The 24,353-nt window shown below is 40.8% G+C and overlaps 1 protein-coding gene across 5 annotated transcripts in view; it reads left to right on the top strand.

The window, feature by feature from the left end:
• Positions 1-16,591, top strand: part of LOC143783123 (uncharacterized) — a 37,271-nt gene extending 20,680 nt beyond the window's left edge. For 3 of the 5 annotated variants that reach the window (XM_077271407.1, XM_077271409.1, XM_077271408.1), the window contains 7 exons: positions 7,041-7,220; positions 7,294-7,414; positions 8,728-8,825; positions 8,914-8,986; positions 10,645-10,727; positions 12,899-12,974; positions 14,813-16,591. In XM_077271407.1, the coding sequence (XP_077127522.1) occupies positions 7,041-7,220; positions 7,294-7,414; positions 8,728-8,825; positions 8,914-8,986; positions 10,645-10,727; positions 12,899-12,974; positions 14,813-16,041 (1,860 nt within the window). In that variant the 3' untranslated portion in view covers positions 16,042-16,591. Of the gene's footprint in view, positions 1-6,824; positions 7,221-7,293; positions 7,415-8,727; positions 8,826-8,913; positions 8,987-10,644; positions 10,728-12,898; positions 12,975-14,812 lie in introns of all 5 variants that reach the window. The other 2 variants (XM_077271410.1, XM_077271411.1) reach the window with 2 other exon arrangements.
• Positions 16,592-24,353: the final 7,762 nt, after the last annotated feature.

The following is a 24,353-nucleotide window of genomic DNA, read 5'->3' as shown; positions in this document are numbered from 1 at the left end:
CTCAAAGTTGGAGCTGTTTCCAGGTTCTACCTGACATCAGAGTACCGCAGTATGTACTTGAGGCAGCTGAGGGCCCTGGTAGGCCAACAATATACTGACTTCAGCCATTCAGACCTACAGGTGTCTAGGATTAGAAGAGATGAAGCCGATGTCCAATCTTTCGTTCAACTGCTGGAGACAGGTTGGGTGAACCCCTTCAACAAAGAGCATAATGGTGAACTTATCAGTTTGTCAACAGCGACTGTAGCACCACCAGATGTAGCCAAAGACCTTCAAGGGGCATACAGTATAGGAGAGGATGCATATCAAACATTCAAGGATGAGCGTTTGGGTACCGATAAGCCAACTACATTGTTTCATGACAAGATGACGAAGAACAAACTTAAAACGTTCTCTAACATCCAAATGAAGACACGCAGACAAGGTCTTGGCAAGGAGGTAATTTTGAAGGCTGACAGAAACCTATTTGGCCAGATGATACTTGTAGCTGAGAACAGAAAGCTACAAATGAGTGATGTCTTGACTCATCCCCTGGGTCCATTGCCATGGGCACTTGCCAATGGTGATGGGTCTATCCGCAAGACCAACAAGGCTGCCCTCGCAAGGGAGTTGGAGAGGAATGCTCGTCCTGCAGAAGTGATCCCCGAGCCCTCTGCAACCATCATTGATGGGATGAGCCTGGTTCAGAAACTGAAGGGAAACAATGCAACATTTGGCCAGCTAGCAGGCACAGCAATGAGTCGCGCTATCCATGAGGGTGCTAAGAGCAAGCGCATTGATATTGTCTTTGACGTCTACAAGGAGACATCCATCAAAGATACAGAAAGAGTCAACAGATATGAAGGCACAGGGATCCATTTCAAGAACATTCAACATGGGCACAACATCCAGCAGTGGAAAAAGCTTCTAAGTAGTTCCTCCAACAAGGCAAGTCTCATAAAGTTTCTGGTAGAAGAATGGAAGGCGAAACACCACAGGGAGAAGCTTGAGGAGAAGGAGCTGTATGTCACATGTGAGCAGCTCTGCTTTAAGATCACCAAAGAACAGTGGGAAGAGGCTGCTGACCTTAAGTCAAATCAAGAAGAAGCAGACACACGCCTCCTTCTCCATGCTCTTCATGCAGCAGAATCTGGTTACAAGTCGGTCATCATCACTTCGGAGGATACTGATGTCATGGTCCTGTGTCTGGGCATGTGCCACAAAATCCCATCCCACCTGTTCCAGAAATGCGGTACACAGAACCGGACAAGATTCCTGGATATCACCACTCTGAGCCGAACATTGGGAGGCAGCGTATGTGATTCATTGATTGGTATGCATGCATTTACAGGCTGTGACACCGTCAGTGCATTCGCTGGCCGTGGGAAGATGACGACACTCAAGCAGTTGAAGATGAACAAGACATACCAGGATGCCTTTCAGGAAGTTGGTCGTTCATGGGAAGTGTCTACCGAACTTTTTGAGAAGTTACAGGAAATCACCTGCCACATGTACCTGCCAACTACCCAAACAACTGAGGTAAACAGGCTCCGTTATCAGCTGTTCTGTGCCAGACGTGGAGTGGTAGAGTCAAGTCAACTCCCTCCTTGCCAGGACTGCCTTTTCATGCATGCACTGCGTGCAAACTACCAGGCTGCGATCTGGAGGAGAAGTCTGCAGAGCCAGCCATGGGTTGCAAACCCAACAGACTGCGGTTGGATGATAGATAACGACGGAAAGCTTGTTGTCAAGTGGATGCAAGGGGCACCAGCACCAGAAGCTATTATACAGCTACTGTCCTGCAAGTGTGTGCGGTCATGTGAACTTCCTCAGTGTACTTGCCTCAGCAATGGCCTGAAGTGCACAGACATGTGCAGATTACAGACATGCCAGAACAAGGGTACTGAAGACGAGCCAGTAGAACAACAGTCAGATTCAGAGTCCGATGTTGAAGATATTATGGAGTAACATATATATATATATATATATATATATATATATATATATATATATATATATATATATATATATGCACATGACATGTTCAGTGTGTATTTACATAACTTGGATTAAATTTTGTTACAAATACTACATCTAGTCACTCCGGGTGGTACCGATATCGTCATATTTGGTTCTTGGCTCATGCTAAAATTCCTGTGGAACACCTAAAGGGTTAACAGTTTTTAAAAATGAGTTTTGAACAGCTTGAGGGGTGTAGTTTGCAAAATGGGGTAATTTATGGGTGGTTTCTGTTATGTAAGCCCCTTAAAGTGACTTCAGAAGTGACTTGGTCCTTTGAAAAGTGGGTTTTGCTGTAAATGTGAAAAATTGCGCATAAAACTATAAGCCCTATTACGTCGTAAAACAATAAGGTTTCATTTTCAAAATGATGCCAATATGAAGTAAACATGTGGGGAGTGTAAATTAATAACTATTATGGGGGGTATCAGTATTTTTGTAAAAAGCAGAGAATTTCAAAGTTAAAAAATTGCCGATTTTTCCAAAATTTCCGAATATTTAGCATTTTTTTATATAGAAAGGTAAAATATATTGACTCCCATTTAGCACTGACGTGAAGTACAATATGTCACGAGAAAACAATCTCAGAATGGCTTGGATAGGTGAAAGCGTTCCAAAGTTATTAGCCCATGAAGTGGCACAGGTCAGATTGGCTTAGGCACTTGGGTACAAATAGGCCTAGGGCTGAAGGGGTTAATAAGCTACGTATATGTAAGGGCTATCATATCAAAAAATAAACTACAGACATGCATCTACCTAAAAATACCAAAGAGAATTAGTCACTCCGCTTGGTACCGATATCGTCAAATTTGGTTCTTGGCTCATGGACTATTAGGCATTTAGGGCAACATTGGATCATTCAGAGATCCACAATAAACTTTTGGAGTGAGTTTGCTGCACTGAAAGTAAAGGAGCCAAATAATATTGCACGCCCCACTTTTCAGTTTTTGAATTTCCCAAAAATTTAAAATAACCAATAAATTTCGTTCAACTTCACAATTGTGTTCCACTTGATGTTGATTCTTTACAAAAAAATTACATTTGGTATCTTTATGTTTGAAGCATGATATGTGGGAAAAGACTGAAAAGTTCCAGGGAGCCGAATACTTTCGCAAGGCACTGTATTAATGCACAACACAGCAGAGAAATAATGTCATAGATAAGACAGGTGACGTGAAGCAGAACTACCATTATGGGAGAGTGATAGTTACCGTATATACTCGAGTATATTCATTACTGTAATGAGCGGTAACGGTGACCGCTCACTACAGGAAGAAAATGCGGCGCCGGGAAACAGACGTGCAGCGACGGCGCCAGGAGCAGGTAAGTATGACGGGGCAGTGCGCGATATTCACCTGCTCCTCGTTCCACCGTCGGCGCCGCTGTCTCTTCCGCAGTGACACTCAGGTCAGAGGGCACGATTACTGCGCGCCGCCCTCTTTCTGAACGTCGGTGAAGAGGATGGGAAGACACAGCGGCGGTCAGCGGTGGAACGGGGAGCAGGTGACTATAACAAGTGCCGGGGGCCGGAGAGGTGTGTATGTAATTTTTTTTACTTTTTTAATGGCAGGGCATCTTATGGGGCCATGTGCAGCATGATATGGGGGCAAATATCTGTATGGGGCATCTGTATGGAGCCATGTGCAGCATTATATGGGGCAAATATCTTTATGGAGCATCTTATGGGACCATGTGCAGCATTATATGGGGCAATTATCTGTATGGGGCATCTTTATGGGGCCATGTGCAGCATTATATGGGGAAAATATCTGTATGGGGCATCTGTATGGGACCATGTGCAGCATTATATGGGGCAATTATCTGTATGGGGCATCTTTATGGGGCCATGTGCAGCATTATATGGGGCAAATATCTGTATGGAGCATCTTATGGGACCATGTGCAGCATTATATAAGGCAAATATCTGTATGGGGCATCTGTATGGGACCATGTGCAGCATTATATGGGGCAATTATCTGTATGGGGCATCTTTATGGGGCCATGTGCAGCATTATATGGGGCAAATATCTGTATGGGGCATCTGTATGGGACCATGTGCAGCATTATATGGGGCAATTATCTGTATGGGGCATCTTTATGGGGCCATGTGCAGCATTATATGGGGCAAATATCTGTATGGAGCATCTTATGGGACCATGTGCAGCATTATATAAGGCAAATATCTGTATGGGGCATCTGTATGGGACCATGTGCAGCATTATATGGGGCAATTATCTGTATGGGGCATCTTTATGGGGCCATGTGCAGCATTATATGGGGCAAATATCTGTATGGAGCATCTTATGGGACCATGTGCAGCATTATATGGGGCAAATATCTGTATGGGGCATCTTATGTGGCCATGTGCAGCATTATATGGGGGCAAATGTCTGTATGGGGCATCTGTATGTGGCCATGTGCAGCATTATATGGGGCCAAATATCTGTATGGAGCATCTTATGTGGCCATGTGCAGCATTATATGGGGCCATGTGCAGCATGATATGGGGGCAAAGATCTGTATGGAGCATCTTATGTGGCCATGTGCAGCATTATATGGGGGCAAATATCTGTATGGGGCATCTTATGTTGCCATGTGCTGCATGATATGGGGGCAAATATCTGTATGGGGCATCTTATGGGGCCATGTGCAGCATTATATGGGGCAATTATCTGTATGGAGCATCTTATTGGGTCATAATCGACATTTGTGCAGCACTATATGGGGCATATTTTAATATGGAGCATCTTATGGAGCCCATCATAAACTGTATGGCGCATTATATGGGGCTCCTGATTCAATATGGATATTCAAAAACACTTAACCTACTGATGTCTCAATTAATTTTACTTTTATTGGTATCTATTTTTATTTTTGACATTTACCGGTAGCTGCTGCATTTTCCACCCTAGGCTTATACTCGAGTCATTAAGTTTTCCCAGTTTTTTTGTGGCAAAATTAGGGGGGTCGGCTTATACTCGGGTCGGCTTATACTCGAGTATATACAGTATGTCCATAAATATTGGAACAGTTCACAGATAAGGAGTGTTAATGTTTTATTGTCCTCTGCTTGGGGTCTGGTTCTGTGTTGTGATGCCCCACAAGGTCTGAGGAGCAAATTCCTTAATTGATGTAAAAAGACATAAATCCATGCGACACATTCATTCCTGCACTGAGAGTGTCAAAAGTTGCCATAAGTTTATACTCCCAGACTCTTCTGTCTCTCTGAGATTTGAAATTACCCTTTAATACAAGTAATCTCATGTCCATGGTGCTGTGCTCTGGGATACAGAAATGTTTGGCCACAGGTAGATCCATTCTTTTTTCTCTTATTGTGTGGCTGTGAGAATTCATCCTTGTCCTCAGTTTTTGCCCTGTCTCCCCAGTTGGACATTTAGTACAAATAACTAGGTACACCACATTAGCTGAAAGTACCTGGGATCTTGTAGTCCTGATGTGAGTTGGGGATCTTTATTTTGTCAGTGCTCATTATAAATGGAGTGTTTACATTTTTTTCTGGCTGCAAGGAAAGGTTTCTGCAGCTGTTTGAGAGGAGAGCGAGCTTCTGACAATGATGCTTCTTAGATTTGGGGGCTGCCTAAAACACAGTCATTGTCAGAAGCTCCTTGTCCTCTCAAACAGCTGCAGGAACCTTTCCTTGCAACCAGAAAAAATGTAGAACCTGTCCATTTATAATGATCATGGACAAAATAAAGATCCCCAATTCACATCAGGACTACAAGATCCCAGGTACATTCAGCAGCATCACTTCTAATGTGGTGTACCTAATTATTTGTACTAAATGTCCAACTGGGGGTCTGTATGTGGGGGAGACAGGGCAGAAACTGAGGACAAGGATGAATTCTCACCGCCATACAATAACAGAAAAAAGAATGGATCTACCTGTGGCAAAACATTTCTGTCTCCCAAATCATAACATTATGGACATGAGATTACTTGTATTAAAGGGTAATTTCAAATCTCAGAGAGACAGAAGAGTCTGGGAATATAAGCTGATGACGACCTTTGACTCTCTCAGTGCAGGAATGAATGTGTCGCATGGATTTATGTCTTTTACATCAATTAAGGAATTTGCTCCTCAGACCTTGTGGCGGCATCACAACAGAACCAGACCCCAATCAGAGGACAATAAAACATTCACACTCCTTATCTATGAACTGTTCCAATATTTATGGATATAACTGTTTATCACTCTTCCATAATTCTGCTTCACGTCACCTGTCATAGCTATGAAATTATTTCTCTGCTGTATTGTGCATAAATATGTGATTCTTCAGAATTTCGATTAGTCTTTGCCTGATGAAGAGACCTGAGTAGCCTCCAAAGCTTGCAATTTGTTACCATCTTTTCAGTTAGCCATTAAAAGATATCAACCACTGAGGACTCTCAATTCTAAATATTTTTCTATCCCCTGGCTAACACAGTACAAAGATATATATCTTTCCTGTACCAATAGTAATTAGGCAGGGTAATGAGAATGACAAGTTGGTACATTGTAACCAGGAGAGGGCCGACCACGAACCGAGAGACTTGGTGGACTGTTACGTTGAGGCAAGGACTTGACCATATTAATATTAGACTGTAACTGTAACAAGGAGACATGTTCTACATTTGGAGAGAAGAAGGTTTCTGCACCAACGAAGTAAAGGATTCTTTACTCCACAAGCATTGTGCACTTTTTACAAATTTAATGGGGTTGTGAAAGATTTACTATCTCTACCTTTCTTTTTTAGAAGGAGATCATTTGTGAATTTGATGTAAGATGACAATTCCTTGTTGAGTTGTTTCTTGGGTATGTTGTTTAGTCACTGAAGATGTGATGGTAGAATGAGTATCACTAGGAGGGTCCGGATCATTTCACCATGTGGTGATGGAATCTGTCCACCATGTCGGGAAGGTTACAGAGATATTTCTATGCAGAGTTTGTAGATTAAAAAGGGAAGTTTTGGTGGAAGGAAACAATATTGTCTGCTAGAAAGTTCTACGTATTGTTCAATTTATCAGCGTCTCTCCAAACACAGGATTACACCATAGTAAAGAAGGCAAGAAGTGACTGTGTGACTCCTGGCAGCTATGAGTCAGGAGGGCGGAGCAGGAGGTGGAGCCTCACCACAGATCCTCCCTTGCACTCCCCAATACATAACAACAATAAGAAGATCCTAGAACTCACCAACAAGATGATCGAGCTGCTGACCGGAGAGGTGACTGCTGGGACATTATACTGGGCCAGCACTGGAGGATTCTGGGTAATGATGGTATCATTGTATGTGTCAGGTTCCTATAAGGTGTCAGGATGTCACCGTCTATTTCTCCGTGGAGGAGTGGGAGTATCTAGAAGGACACAGGGATCTGTACAAGGACGTCATGATGGAGGACGAGCAGCCCCGCACATCAGGTGAGAGGAGACATGTAGGTATATTGTGGAGCGACGAGGGTTAGTGGGTGCTCTCGTCTGCTGGCCTTGCTGTCTTCAGGCAGGACATCACGTGGACCAGGGCTTATCCCTCAGAACGCTCATTCTCCTTCCTCATGGGCAGAATACTACCCAGACAACACAAGGTGAGGGTAACACAACATGGTGATACTTTATTGGATCACCAATTGACAATAACATATAGTTCAGTCACAGAAAATACATAAGATGGTGCACATTACAGAGTCTCACCTTCTGCTGTCTCGCCAACGATTAGAAAATCTGTGACTTCAGAGCTTCCAGGGCCAACTACCCCAACCAGTGACACCCTGCTTTTGGCGGGCACCCACAGAGAGGAGGTAGTGGCAAGCTTAGGAAGTTGATAGAGTACATTGAGGTATGTGGCCAGTTGACCTGATTGTCTCAACCTGGACTCTTCAAATGGTTTTGAGGGTTCAGTGGTGGTTAATGAATCAGGTCTGTATTCCTTTCGTTAGATCCTTGGCTGCTGTCCTGTAGAGTTTCTGGAAACAGAGGTAGATCCACTTTTATAGTCCACAGTTCTTATTCAGTGCACAGGATTGGGAGAGGGTGGAAGGAGACGATCCCTCATTGTTCGTGTGTTCAATTCACCTGCTTATTTTGTCCTTCAAGGGTTGTAGAATAATAAACTGCAGGGCTCGTACAATGGGTAATCTGCACGCATTCAACATATTAACAAACATGGATGGTTCAATTAACCTGTGTCTTTGTCAACCAAGTTTAATCAGAAGAATAAATTTTAGGGGCTGATATAATAAGTAATCAGCAGACCTTCAACAAATCAACATACAACAAGTCAACATACAGCAAGAGTCAGCGTACAGGCTCATATAAACAATGGCTTATTTCTCTGGACCTACTGAATAATACGTCTGGCATAGTTAAGAATAAATGCTCAGTCATCACATACATATTAATAAAAATAGTCTCGTTGCCCATCTCTGTGCATAGGGAGGCAGTAGCTGTTAAGTACGTAAAGGGAACTTGTCATCTGATTCATTTTTCCCAAACCACGATGTGAACCTGACTGTCCCTTTGATATTTGTTATTACTAAAGGAAGGTTTAGCTGTTCTGTCTGTTAATTAAACATTGTTTTCATTGTACAAGTGTGGTTTTTAGAAAAAATGTAGTGAGGAGTTCACCATTGGTATTAAAACCTTGATAAGTAACTGGAGGTGACGAGGAAAGTGCAATACAGAGACATCTCCAGCCAGTCATGGATTCCACAATTGAGTGTTTGTGTCTCTCACAGATGGATCTAGGAGGAGAAACCCACCAGAGAGATGTCCCCGTCCTCTGTATTTCCAGGACCGTCCAGAGGGGAATCACAACATCCCGGGGAATCGTGAGGTAGATGGCAATAAAGTCTCATCTTCAACATACGACCATAAAGAGTTGGAACCAAAGTTCATATTACATTATTACCTTCTATGTTTAGGGTGAAGATGTGATGGATATTAAGGTTGAGGTTATAAATGAATTAAAAGAAGAGACAGAGGACAATCAGTCATGTAAGGAGCAGAGACCATCACTGATTGTAAAATTAAAACCTGTTTTGAGGGACTACACTGCGTGCAGAATTATTAGGCAAGTTGTATGTTGATCACATGATACTTTTTACACATGTTGTCCTACTCCAAGCTGTTCAGGCTGAGAGCCAACTACCAATTAAGTAAATCAGGTGATGTGCATCTCTGTAATGAGGAGGGTGTTGTCTAATGACATCACCTATATAAGGTGTGCTTAATTATTAGTCAACTTCCTTTCCTTTGGCAAAATGGGTCAGAAGAGAGATGTGACGGCTCTGAAAAGTCCAAAATTGTGAGATCTCTTGCAGAGGGATGCAGCAGTCTTGAAATTGCCAAACTTTTGAAGCGTGATCACCAAACATTCAAACGTTTCATGGCAAATAGCCAACAGGGTCGCAAGAAACGTGTTTGGCAAAAAAGGCGCAAAATAACTGCCCATGAATTGAGAAAAACCAAGCGTGAAGCTGCCAAGATGCCATTTGCCACCAGTTTTGCCATATTTCAGAGCTGCAACGTTACTGGAGTAACAAAAAGCACAAAGTGTGCGATACTCAGGGACATGGCCAAGGTAAGGAAGGCTGAAAAACGACCACCACAAGAAACATAAGATAAAACGCCAAGACTGGGCCAAGAAATATCCTAAGACTGACTTCTCAAAGGTTTTATGGACTGATGAAATGAGAGTGACTCTTGATGGGCCAGATGGATGGGCCAGAGGCTGGATCAGTAAAGGGCAGAGAGCTCCACTCCGACGCCAGTAAGGTGGAGGTGGGGGACTGGTGTGGGCTGGGATCATCAAAGATGAACTTATGGGACCTTTTTGGGTTGAGGATGGAGTGAAGCTCAACTCCTAGACCTACTGCCGGTTTCTGGAAGACAACTTCTTCAAGCAGTGGTACAGGAAGAAGTCGGTATCGTTCAAGAAAAACATGATTCTCATGCAGGACAATGCTCCATCACATGCCTCCAACTACTCCACAACGTGGCTGGCCAGTAAAGGTCTCAAAGAAGATAAAATAATGACATGGCCCCCTTGTTCACCTGATCTGAACCTCATAGAGAACCTGTGGTCCCTCATAAAATGTGAGATCTACAGGGAGGGAAAACAGTCCACCTCTCGGAGCAGTGTCTGGAGGCTGTGGTGGCTGCTGCATGCAATGTTGGTCATAAACAGATCAAGCAACTGACAGAATCTATGGATGAAGGCTGCTGGGTGTCATCATAAAGAAAGGGGGCTATATTGGGCACTCATTTTTTGGGGTTTTGTTTTTGCATGTCAGAAATGTTTATTTCTAAATTTTGTGCAGTGATATTGGTTTACCTGGTGAAAATAAACAAGTGAGATGGGAATATATTTGGTTTTTATTAAGTTGCCTAATAATTCTACATAGTAATAGTTACCTGCACAAACAGATATCCTCCTAAGATAGACAAATCTAAAAAAAAACCCCACTCCAACTTCCAAAAATATTAAGCTTTGATATTTATGGGTATTTTGGTTGATTGAGAACATAGTTTTTGATCAATAATAAAAATAATCCTCTAAAATACAACTTGCCTAATAATTCTGCACACAGTGTAGATACCACCCTCATCATTGGATCATGACATGCAAACAATGTGTTCTGTGTCATCTACAGATGTAAGAAACCCACCACAGAGATGTCCCCTGTATTCCCTGGACCATCCAGAGGAAAATCACAGCGTCCCAGAGAATCATCAGGTAGACACTGACATCGATAATACACTGTGTTCCAAATTATTATGCACAAAGAGTTTAGGAGTGATAAGGTTAAAATTTTCTTGTTTGTCATTTAAACTCATTGATGGTGATGTGTGTCAGGGCTCTTTATATCACTGAAAGCAATTGCAGATACCTGTGCAAATTAGTTTGCCAGGTATGTAAAAATAAAGGCAAGACTACTTAAGAAGGCTGTTCCACATTATTAAGCAGCCTACATTTATTGCCAAAATGGGAAAGAAAAAGGATGTGTCGGCTGCTGAGAAGCAACAAATTGTGGAGTATTTAGGTCAAGGCATGACTACAATCAACATTGTGCGATGATCACGATGAAGTGTCTTGGCAATCAAGAAGTATGTAGCTGATTCCCGGCACACACGTGTGCGTGCTGATAAGGAAAAATTGAGGACTCTTTCCACCAGGCAATTGCGTAAGGTTAAAAGAGCAGCTTCAAAAATGCCTGGTCATAGCAGCAGACAAGTTTTTGAAGCTGCTGGTGCCTCCAACGTCCCCAGAACAACAAGATGCAGGGTCCTTCAGAGGTTTGCAGCTGTGCATAAGCCATCCTGTCAACCACCTCTATCCACTGCACACAAGCAGAAACTGCTCCAGTGGGCCAAACGATACATGAAGACTGACTTCCAAACTGTTTTGTTCACTGATGAGTGCCGTGCAACGCTCAATGGACCAGATGGATGGAGTGGAGGATGGCTGGTTGATGGACACCCCATGAAAACACGGCTAAGGCGCCAACAAGGAGGAGGTGGAGTAATGTTTTGGGCTGGAATCATGGGGAGAGAGATTGTCGGCCCCTTTATGATCCCTGAAGGGGTAAAGATGAACTCCATAATCTATGTGGAGTTTCTAAAAACACTTCCTGCTATGGTTCAAGAGGAAGAACCGTGCTTTCCGCAGCAAGATCATTTTCATGTATGATAATGCACCGTCTCATGCTGCAAAAAACACATCTGCATCTCTGGCTGCTATGGGCATAGAAGAGGACAAACTTATGGTGTGGCCACCATCTTCCCCTGACCTCAACCCCATTGAGAACCTCTGGAGCATCATCAAAAGGAGTGTTTATGATGGCGGGAGGCAGTTCACATCTAAGCAACAGCTCTGGGAGGGGATTCTGTCCACATGCAAAACAATTGGAGCAGAATCCGTCCAAAAACTGACAAATTCAATGCATGAGAGAGTTCAGAAGCTTCTTTTGAACAAGGGGTCCTATGTGCAAATGTAACATCACCTAGAATAAAGTTTTCAATTGAAAACTGTTTGATTTCATTTTGTAATAAGCTGATAATGCTTATAACTTCACAACTGACCATTTTTTTGTTCAAAATAAAAAAAAAGGTTGAAAACTCTGCTGTGCATAATAATTTGGAACATGCATTTTGAGTGTTTATTTTTTTTTTTTTAGAAAGGATACTGTTTTCATAGGCAGTTTGTTCCAAAACATTGTAATTATACTAGAATAGTAGATGACTGGAAAATAACAATGACTGCAATTCAGATAGGTAATTTAGAGAAATTATGAGGAAATATTATTTGCATAATAATTTGGAACACAGTGTAGATTATAAGTATGCAGTTAGGAAGCTCAACTGTGGTCTATAATTTTGTCACCGGTGCTGTGCCGTCATCATCATAATTTTTTATATGAGCTTCTGTGTTTGTCTGAGAACTTCATTGGCACAGTCCATACAGTTGCATCATTAGGAAATTCTATTGACAGAGATAGGGATACGCTTTAGAGAACGTAAATCCATGGAGTTCTCAGGGTTCAACATGTGATTCCATAACTTAGCTGAAGAGAAGAATTTCATACATTTCCAGACAGAAAGGGACAGCTAATAAGGAAATTTCAACGTTGAGGAGTGTATAATAGAACCAGTGACAAGGGGAATTTAGAAACAAAAAAAAACCGTAGAGCTTCTTTAGTTTTGGACTTACTCTTTGGTTCTCAAGGATTATAAGCGGATTCTCTCGAAAATCCTTTTCAAAAACCTCCTCAAATACTTTTAGAGAACTCTTCCTATACACGTCTATGAAAAATCCATTCCATGACCACTTTTATTACATCAATGTTGAGTGATGAGCTTTTGCCACCTGACTTGTGTATTGTACTGAGTTGTCACATATGGTACCAGGGTGACGAGCTGAGAACGACGAGGGGCGATCCACCAAGTAAGGTGAAGGAGGACATTCCTGAAGACGTCACCACAGGTATGTGATAATGATCTCAGCGGGGTCTTACCGTGAGCTTCTACCTAAGTGCTGCATGAAACTAAGCATTTGCATCAGTCATACTCTGTGAAGTTCGTAACGCCGCTGCAGACGGAAAACGCTCTACAAATCCAGAGATGCCTTTGGCTTGGCATCAGTTTATTAGAGCACACTAAGGCCGTGTTCAGATGAGCGCTGACATTATCGGACCAGTCACGTCCTCAGCTCCGACAGACTAGAGTGGTACAGGCTGCGGGATTTGTTTTCTGTCGTGGCGTGAAATCGTTTATTTGCACACTGCGTACCTTTGTAAATGACCCTTAGTGCCCCTCTATAATGTTTTACTAAGTGAAAATAACAGAAAAAATATAACAAACAGAAAAACATAAAAAATAACATTTATAACATTAATATTAATAAAATAACAGTCAGTATAAACCAATAAACCAGACACCTCATTAGCATTCCTGCAGCCAGAACCTCCCGAATAATAAGATCATTGTATCACAGTCACCTGTCCCCTCCAGGAATCAAGTTCTTCACATTTCCGCAGTGCGGGCTTCAAGGCAAAGCTAAAATACAATCATTCTTTCATGTTTTCGCTTTTATTTTTTCCTCCATCTTTTCCAAGGGCCACAACTTTTTTTATTTTTCTTTCCACACTGGGATTTTCGTTGGATGAGTTGTAGTTTTGAATGACCACATTTATTCTAGAAAAAAAATGCAAAAAAACAATACAAATGGTGGAATAATGCAAAGCCACCCTTGGGTTTTGTTGTTATGGTGTTTACTGTGTGCTAACCAGTCCTTGGTATTCTTGTTCTGTGGGTCGGGATGGTTATAGTGATAGAATATTAATATACCAAACAAATTTTTTTTTTTTTCACGAAATAAAAATTTACTTTTGTCTCAGTATTCTGAGAGCTGTAACTTTTAGATTTTTTGATCCATAGTGATGTATGAGGACTTGTTTTTTGCTAAGCGAGCTGTAGTCTTTATTGTTACAATTGTGAGGTCTTTTTAGCCAGACACGTGATCCACCCTCGATCTCTAACCTTCTTACTGATAATAAGATTGACAGCGGCATCTGAGAGATTAAACTACTGCCATCAGCACCAGCACTGACCACAGCAGTTGCTCTTGGGTACATTGGTTGTCGCCAAGGGGTTACGGCCAACATTTGAGAAGAATGAAATATATGTCCATGTTGGCTCATATACACCAGCACCACAATGGGGTCTTCTCCCTTTGAGGGACCCGCTCAATGACATCCACACTAAATGTATTTTTCCCTACATCTTCCAGTGTAAACAGGCTGCCGCTCACCTGTCAATCATACATTTTTGGAGTTGGTTTTGGAGAATTTTTAAGCTAAAGCCAGAAGTGGATTTACAAGACATGGGAAATGTAAATGATGGACTGTGTCCTTCCTACCGGGTCAACTTCTTGTTTTATTCGAGATCAATTAAAAGCCAAAAATTAGAAATCGCCGACGCATTTCACACATTCAAAATATTCATGCAATGAGTAAGGACATATGTCCAAAACACATCTGCCATTTCTGGTTTTTGGATTTAAAGGATCTTTAATAAATCTGGATTTTTAGGACCCTGGTGCAGGACTTTCTTCACTTTTTCTACTTTGAACACTAGCCGTACTACAAGGACCTATCCGTGCATTAGGGACTAGTCCATGAGTGAGAAGATTTGTTTTTTTCTATCGAACTTCGTGCTTCGGCTCAAAATACTGCATGTGTGTTTCCAGAATAATAGAAATGCTATACATTTTGTTTACTCTGTGGTTTTAGAACAATCTAAAAATCATTTTTTTAATCCTAGCAGAAAACCCCAGTAGGAATATTGAAGAATACTTCATGTCATTGCTAAATTGTAAAGCAGAAGATGAAGAAATTGTGCAGCACTCATCAGGAGAAAACCTTATAACCCTTAATGCACAATCCAAATTTCACAATGCAGATCTGTCATATAAACATTCTAATCTTGGAGAATCTTCTCCTGATCTATCACAAATTGCTATTACAGGTGAGAAAGCTAGTGAAAGTGCTCAGTGTATTGAAAGTGGAAAAACATTTACAAAAAGTTCAGAACTTTGTACACAGAGAAGAATTCACACCGGGGAGAAGCCATACTCCTGCTCAGAATGTGGGCACTGTTTTAGCCAGAAATCAGGACTTGATCAATTCAAGAGCACATACACAGGCGAGAAACCGTATTCTTGTTTTCAATGTGGAAAATATTTTGACTGGAAAACAGTTCTTCTTGAACATGACAAAGAAGAAGAGCCAGTTTTATGGACTGACTATGGAAATTGTTTATCAGATAAATCTTATCTTTCAAGACATGAGAAAAATCAAACAAGAGAGAAGCAATTTTTATGTTCTGAATGTGGGAGTTCTTTTACAAGGAAATCAAATCTTGTTAAACATCAGAAAATTCACACAGGAGAGAAACCATTTTCATGTTCTGAATGTGGGAAATGTTTTATAGCGAAGTCACACCTTTTTAGACATCAGAGAAGTCATACTGGTGAGAAGCCATATACATGTTCCGAATGTGGGAAATGTTTTGCAAAGAAATCAAATCTTTTTAACCATCAGAGAACTCACACAGGAAAAAAGCCATACTCCTGTTCACTGTGTGAGAAATGTTTTACAGATAAATCAAGTCTTGTTGCACATGAGAGAATTCACACAGGAGAGAATCTATTTCCATGTTCAGAATGTGGTAAGTGCTTTACATGTAAATCAAATCTAGTTGTACACGAGCGAATTCACACAGGAGAAAAGCCGTATTCATGTTCAGTATGTGGGAAACGCTTTTCAAATAAATCAGATCTTAATAAACATGGGAGAATTCACACAGGAGAGAAGCCGTATTCATGTTCACTATGTGGAAAGTGTTTTACAAATAAATCAGATGTTGTTAAACATGAAAGAAGTCACACAGGAGAGAAGCCGTATTCATGTTCACTATGTGGTAAATGTTTTACAAATAAATCAAGTCAAGATAAACATGAGAGAAGTCATTATTCCAAGAAGGTGTTTTGATGTCCACTATGTGGAAAATGTTTTATAGAGAAATCAAACTAGGAAAGTCATCAGAGAGTAAAGTACAAGTGGGGACATGATTTGCATATTTCATGTAAAGTCCCATCAAAAGAAACTGGGCAGTCCCACCGCCTGGAGAAAGTCCCTGTTGGGATGTCTTTACCATGAGAACTATCCTGTGGGACAGCCAACCTCAGGAGTCGGTCACAACAGGAACAGTTGATGGTTTTAAAAAAGGCGTAGATCCTTTTTTAGGAGGAAATCAGATAAATAATTATTTACATCTGTCAAATTCTTGATTTGAATCCAGTCAATTGACACTCGGGATCTAGTGGGAAAAAACTTGCTCTTTTGGGCAGCGTAGAGCATGCATTCTGGATGTATCTATAGCCCATTCCTTGTACCCTTTCCCATCCCTCATTTGAGCTTGACAGTCATGTGTTTTTTTTTTACCATATTAACTATGTAATGCACATTGAGGAGAAACCATTTTCTTGTTGTACTGTATCCAATCCTACCGGTATATGGGCAATAAAGCTGTAAACTACCATTTGTTTCCTAACTAATTCACATTGTTCTGATGAGAGATTTTTTTTTTTTTATTGCTTTATTTCTTGCTGTATAACATTTTTAGGTTCTGTTTGGCTTTTGGTAAATTGAGGTTTTTATCTACTTAGCCTTGAACAGTTTATTGGTCTGGAAGGCAATGACGGGATGTCGCTTCGTATGGTGGAGACTGACTGGCATAGCGGGTACTAGCTACTGAGATTTGGGCATACAAGGACCAAACAAATTCCAGTTTTAAATGTTAAAAGCATAGTCCTCACAAAAATAGAAAAGAGTCTGACCTGAGTAGGGGATCATCTGAGTTATAGATGGAGGTTGATGCCCTCAGCGTAAACCTCAAACACATTAGTTCAATCAGTTATCACCAGTAAAAAATCAGGAGACTGAGTGAATGCACAATAAAATGGACAAATGGTCAGGTCTGCCAGAGGTCATGTAACACAAGAAATCAGACAGAAGAATCAGGGCAGGCGACAGAAGTACAGGGACTGTGGCTGGCCAAGACTTAACCAAGAATCATCAGAATAGATTATTTTTTACGCTGTGGAAGTTACTCTGCTCTCCAGGTCTTGTATTGTGGGGAGTGAGATCCTGAAGTAGCAGGTCTCGATGACCTAATTAGAGTCCTGGAAATTAACCGGGGCAGGAAGTAAATCAGAGACTGTTAGCTGTTGACTTTTTGAAGCACCCAAGTGTGGTCAAGGAACAGAGACAGCCGGACATAAACACAGCAGAGCCACTGAGGTTCAGAGGTCATGTTATTAGAATCAAAAGACTGAGACGAGACATCCACCTTTTACGATCTTATCTGCAAGACGAGAATGAATATAAGTCAACGGGGGAAAAGAATTAAGACCAACCCGTGTGATTGATGTGAGTAGGCCCTTATGGGGTTTTGCGATTGTATTAAAATTATTATTTCAAGTTCCTTTTAAGCCCTTTGGTTGATGTGAACATTAAGAATCTGTCTCGGAGAGTTCTGCTGCGAGTAGTTGTCACTTCTGCCAAGTGTTTAGGTAATGTGTAGTTCTTGTCTCCCAGAATGTGTCTGATAAGGACTGGTCTTTCCTCCTGTCACCCAATTCTTTCTGAAACAAATTTAAACCAAGAAATATATCTACCGTAGTCTCTTATGGATGCAGATAACCAAGGCCTACAACCATTGGATTGTAAGAGTGCAGTGTGTAAACGCCTTTAGACATCTACACATGTGGTTGAAATTGTTGGTACCCCATTGAATGACAGAAAAAGTCAGAATGGTCACAAAAATAACTTGAATTTGACAAAAGTAGTAATAAAAAAGTAATAAAAGTAATAAAAAATCTATGAAAATAACCAAATGAAAGTCAGACATTGCTTTTCAACCATGGTTCAACAGAATTTAAAAAAAAAATAAAACTCATGAAATCAGCCTGGACAGAAATGATGGTACCCCTGAAAATAATGTGACAAAAAGGACATATTAAATTGCGGTGTGTCCACTAACCAGCATCACAGAGGTCTACAATCTTGGAATCAGTGAGTGGCCGGTATATAGGGCTACAGATACTCACTGTGCTGTTTGGTGACATGGTGAGTATCACACTCAACATGGACCAGAGGAAGCGAAGGAAAGAGTTGTCTCCGGAGATTAGAAAGAAATTTATAGACAAACATGTTAAAGGTAAAAGTTATAAGACATCTCCAAGCAGCTTGATGTTCCTGTGACTACAGTTACACATATTATTCAGAAATGTAAGATCCATGGACTGTAGCCAACCTCCCTGTATGTGGCCGCAGGAGGAAAACTGATGACAAATCAAAGAGATGGATAATACGAATGGTAACAAAAGAGCCCAGAAAAACTTCTAAACAGATTAAAGGTGAACTTCCAGCTCAAGGAACATCAGTGTCAGATCGCACCATCCGTCGTTGTATGAGCCAAAGTGGACTTCACGGCAGACGACCAAGGAGGACACCATTGTTGAAAAGAAAATCATAAAAAAGCCAGAGTGGAATTTGCCAAAATACATGTTGACAAGCCACAAAGCTTCTGGGAGAATGTCCTATGGATAGATGAGACAAAAATAGAACTTTTTGGCAAGGCACATCAGCTCTATGTTCACAGATGGAAAAATGAAGCATATCAAGAAAAGAACACTGTCCCTACTGTGAAACATGGAGGAGGCTCTGTTATGTTCTGGGGCTGCTTTGCTGTGTCTGGCACAAGGTGTCTAGAATCTGTGCAGGGTGCAATGAAATCTCAAGACTATCAGGGGATTCTAGAGAGAAATGTGTTGCCCAGTGTCAGAAAGCTTGGTCTCAGTCGCAGGTCATGGGATTTGCAAAAGGATAATGACCCAAAACACAAAGCTAAAAACACCCAAGAATGGCTAATAGGAAAACACTGGACTATTCTGAAGTGGCCTTCTATGAGCCCTGACCTAAATCCTATTGAGCATCTTTGGAAAGACCTGAAACATGCCGTCTGGAAAAGGCAACCTTCAGACATGAAACTGGAGTAGTTTGCTCTTCAGGAGTGGGAAAAAATACCTGTTGAGAGGTGCAGAAGTCTCACTGACAGGAATCGTTTGATTGCAGTGATTGCCTCAAAAGGTTGTGCAACAAAATATTAAGTTAAGGGTCCCATCATTTCTGTCCAGGCCGATTTCATGAGGTTTTTTTTTTTTTTTTAATTCTGTGGAAGCATGGCTGAAAAGCAATGTCTGACTTTCATTTGTTTATTTTCATAGATCTTTTATTTATTATTACTTACGAGGGGGACCAACAATTTTGACCATGTATGTAAGTCTTTCAGGCAAGGAGACTGCGCCATACTTGAGACAGAAGTGGCCAAGCCTCAGTAAAAGCTCTTTAATAGGATGTAAGAAATGCGCTGTCTCCTTGTAATACTTACTGGAAGAGATTCCAGTGCTCACGAAGATTGTTAATTTCCCATTTTCAGGGTATTTGCCAGAAAATATTTTGGCCTGTACTCCATAGTTCATACAATTCTGAAGAACTACATTCCTTCCTTTAAATGTTCGGCTTTTGGTTCAAGTCTTCATTACAATTTTACAAAATTTCCTCCCACTTTCCTAGAGTTTTTAAATTCCAGTTTCAAGTCAGCAAAATTTCCCAAAATTTTCCCCAAATGTGATCTATTTTTATTATTAGCAAAGAGCGTGGATAATGCAATTGACCTCATTGAAGAAAATCAGAAAGCAAGTTGGGGACGCAGAGACTGTGGGCATTATTTAACATCTTCACCAGATTGTCATTCCTAGGCTATGTTCACACGTTCAGTATTTGGTCAGTATTTTACATCAGTATTTGTAAGCCAAAACCAGGAGTGGGTGATAAATGCAGAAGTGGTGCATATGTTTCTATTATACTTTTCTTCTAATTGTTCCACTCCTGGTTTTGGCTACAAACACTCAAGTAAAATACTGACCAAATACTGACAGTGTGAATGTGGCTTAGTGAAGGAAACTGGAAGTACATTGCTTCTCTGTCTTCCTGAACATAGTGAGATTTCTTCTACACCTCCCCGTGTATGGACACGTAGGCCATCAAGCCGGACGCTTTGGTTTTGCTTCATTAGTTACTTTTTTTGTAAGTAGGTTTTCTATTTTTTCTTCTGAAGTTCGATTGTTTCTGTTTTATTTTTTTTTATGCCAAATTTTTCAAAATCTCTTAATCAGTTAAAATGCAACTCTAACATTTGTACAAAACCTTCAATGGAAAATCAATCCAGGGGAGAGTGGACTGGAGGACATCGGGGACTTTAATAATAATCGATTGGCAGCAAACATCTGTAAGTACAAAAGCCAAGTTCACAATGGTGAGAAGAAGGAAAAAGAAAACATGAATTTATAGAAAATACTTCAAAATAAACGCAATTTAAAGAGAGAATTTGATGCAAAACAAAATAAAAAAACTTTAAAAAGGAAAACAAAAATAGACGGAACTGCGATAATGAACCGTCCCTTCATCTTTTGGATGAACCTGGCCATCATCCCCTGGACATGCAGATACTATTAGCTTATACTAATTGGCAGAAGTCATCGTTTGTTGGGGTGTTTGCCTCAGGAACGTGATTCGGGAAGCTTTTATAACTTTGGATGATATATTGTTGGTTTTGCATTTTTGTGCCCATTTGGACTTTTGCATCCCATATCGCATTACAGCTGTCCTGATCCCCTCTTGGATTATTCCATCCCCCATCAGGGTCACTAGCAGCTCCACACTACAATGGTGTCTGATCCAGCAGCAGCTTCTTCGGTCTTCTAGACGTTGTTCTCTTGAGTCCTGCACCGCGCACAGTACATTATCTCACTGGATTGGGCCTTCTTATACAGGATCCTCATTTTTCATGTCTGCTGTACTGTGTGTATGGGAACTGTGGGAAAGTTACCCTCATTTTCAGCTTGAAGAATTAACATTGGTCCCACAGACTTGGCATCATTCGGTAAAGCTCTAGGTCCTCTTTATGCCACACGATGGCGCTGATGTTTTAGAGTTCCTTCATTGACAATCTCCAGTGTAAAGTTCATCCGACATGATATCCATCATGTGAGCTCCATCCATACAGAATTGCTCTATAATGTCCCATTCCCTGACCCGGGATCGGAGTTATTATTGCACCCACTAGACGCTAGAATGTAGGAGGCTTCAGGTTGTATTGGATCATCTGGAAGGTTTTGCTTTTCCCTTTAGGTCACACGATATGTTAACATTTACCAATTTAAGGGACTTTTACACCAACTAATAATAATTGGATTTCATCATCCTCAAGAAACCAAAAATAGAATTGAAAAAAGTAAACAAATAGTTTTATCCCGGTGACCATTCTTTGTCCATGTTGCAAGTCTGATACCTCAAGGAGGCGACTACAGTGGGGGAAATAAGTATTTGATCCCTTGCTGATTTTGTAAGTTTGCGCACTGACAAAGATACAGTCTATAATTTTAAGGGTAGGTTAATTTTAACATTGAAAGATAGAATATCAAAAATAAAATCCAGAAAATCATATTGTATACATTACAAAATTTAGAGACCACTGCAAAATGTTCAGTTTGTCAGATTTTTCTCTTTATAGATATATTTTTTGAGTAAAGTGTAAGTTGTTTTTTTAGTCTTTATTTTTTATTCTGACATGCTTACGAAGTTCCAAGTAATACATTTTGTATTTATTTTCTGAAAATAAGAAATGGTGAAAAATAACAAAAAAATGAATTGCTTGCAGACCCCAAACAATGCAAAAAAACAAATTCATAATCATTTAGAAACAACAATACTAATGTTTTAACTCAGGAAGAGTTCAGAAATCAATATTTGGTGGAATAACCATGATTTTTAATCACAACTTTCATGCGTCTTGGCATGCTTTCCACCAGTCTTTCACACGGCTTTTGGGTGACCTTATGCCTCTCCTGGTACAAAAATGTAAGCAGTTCTTCTTTGTTTGATGGCTTGTGACTATCCATCATCCTCTTGATTATATTCCTGAGGTTTTCAATGTGGTTCAGGTCTGGAGATTGGGCTGCCCATAATAGGGATTTGATGTGGTGGTCCTTCATCCACACCTTGATTGACCTAGCTGTGTGGCATGGTGCATTGTCCTGCTGGATAAACCAGTCCGCAGAGTTGGGGAACATTGCCTGAGCAGAAGGAATCAACTGTTTTTCCAGGATAACCTTGTATGCAGCTTGATTCATGCGTCCTTCGCAATCAACAGCCTGCCCAATTCCAGCCTTGCTGAAGCCTCCCTAGATCATCACCGATCGTCCACCAAATTTCACAGTGGGTGCAAGACGCTGTGGCTTGTCTAACCATTAGACAACCAGGTGTTGGGCAAAGTTGAAAATTAGACTAATCAGAGATTACCTTACTCCAGTCCTCTATGCTCCAATCCTTATGGTCTTTGGCAAACTCCAGCCTGGCTCTCCTTTGCTTCTCATTGATGAAAGGCTTTTTTCTAGAGTTACATGACTTGAGTCCTGCCTTTAGGAGCCTGTTACGAACTGTTCTTGCCATGCACTTCACCCCAGCTGCCATTTGCCATTCCTTTTGTAGGTCACTTGATGTCATCCTGTGGTTACTGAGTGACATTGGAATAAGATGATGGTCATACCGGTCAGTGGAGAGTTGTTTTTGCCTTCTGCCGGTCTGTAGCTTTGTTGTCCCCAATGTCTGCTGCTTGACCTTGTTGTAATGGACTGCTGTCTTAGAAATTTTAAGGATGGAGGCAACATGACCCTCATTGTGTCCCTCTGCTAGTAAAGCCAGAATTGAGCCCTTCTTTTCCTCACTGAAGACTTTTCTTTACAACTCCTTTGGCATGGTTAACAGTTATTTTTTTCATTCCTATTACTTTTTTTTAAAACAATACATTTTTATTGAAAATTTACAATTTACATATGAAGTAATAATAAAGAAAATATTAATACAGAGCTATATATGTAATCTATATAATAATGCATGTAAACGGAGAACATGCAATCATATATACTAACAACTAGTGGGGGACCGAGGGGGAAGCCCGAGGGTAAAAGCGTGTTGCACCCGGTAACTATGATGAGTCATTCTGAATCGGACGGGTCAGGGTTAGTTAGGTAAAATGCAGGTACAGCAAAAGGAATATGACTGGTATATTCTGCCCATGGGAGCCATATTTTCTCAAATTTACCAACTTTATCTGTAAGTATGGCCGATAGTTTCTCATTAATCATGTACCAAGAGAGGCGTGATTTAACTATGGAAAAGTCTAGATTTGTTTTTTTCCATGCCAAAGCCTTTAATTTGCTTAGCTGCTAAAAATATGAATGTGATAAGGGCATGAGTGTGTTTGGGGATGTTAGGGATGCGTTTGTTGAGTAAGGCCTCCCAAGCTTTTTTTTTTTTTTTTAAGATTTATATTTGTTATAGAGGAAACTAAGTGGTAAATTCTAAACCAAAGTCTTCTCACAATCGGGCATAGCCACCATATGTGAAGCATGTCACCTATAGAGTTGCATCCTCTGAAGCAATTAGGGGAATAGTTAGCCACTGCCTTCGCTACTCTAGCTGGGGTCAGGTACCAGCTGGTCAACACTTTGTAGGTAGTTTCTAACATTAGAGTATTTAGTATCCCTCCAGTGGAGGAGGAACAGATTTGGGACCACTCCGAGTCAGTCAGGTTTGATCCGATATTAGACTCCCAGACTCCTGAGGCATGCAGACTTTGACAACATTTTTGCTTGAAAGGGGTAAAAGAAAGGGGGGGGGGAGGAGAAGAAGTTTTTAGTAAGGAGTTGACAAAGTTCTTAAGTTGTAGGTAACAAAATATTTATCCGGGAGGGAAATGGTATTTTTCTCTTAGGGCTGGGAATGGGATAATCCCGTCGACATTGAAAAGTTGCATTCCTATTACTTTTGAGATATTACTAGCACTTGTTTTGCCATCCAGCTTGTCCTACTGCAAGAGGATTGTGAACACCACAGTGGGGTTTTTATACTTTCCTTCGTTAAATAAGATTTGGTTCAGGTGATCACCTAATCAGAAGCACATTAAGTAGAATGAGGTGTCCTCTGGTTGGAATTCAGCTGACACTGGAATATTCCATTCCATGTCAGACATGTAGAGAAGCGGATTTTTTTAAATAAAACTGTGCAATGGTCTCTTCATTTTTGCCAGAGCTGTATATAAATTTTTTGAATTTTGCTGTGAGAAATAAGTATTTGACCCCCCACCAACCAGTAAGAGTTCTGGCTCCTACAGACCA

The sequence above is a fragment of the Ranitomeya variabilis genome, chromosome 6 (assembly GCF_051348905.1).
Source record: "Ranitomeya variabilis isolate aRanVar5 chromosome 6, aRanVar5.hap1, whole genome shotgun sequence".
NCBI lineage: Eukaryota > Metazoa > Chordata > Amphibia > Anura > Dendrobatidae > Ranitomeya > Ranitomeya variabilis.
The sequence above is the reverse complement of the archived record's forward strand: the minus strand, read 5'-3'. Positions and strand labels throughout refer to the sequence as shown.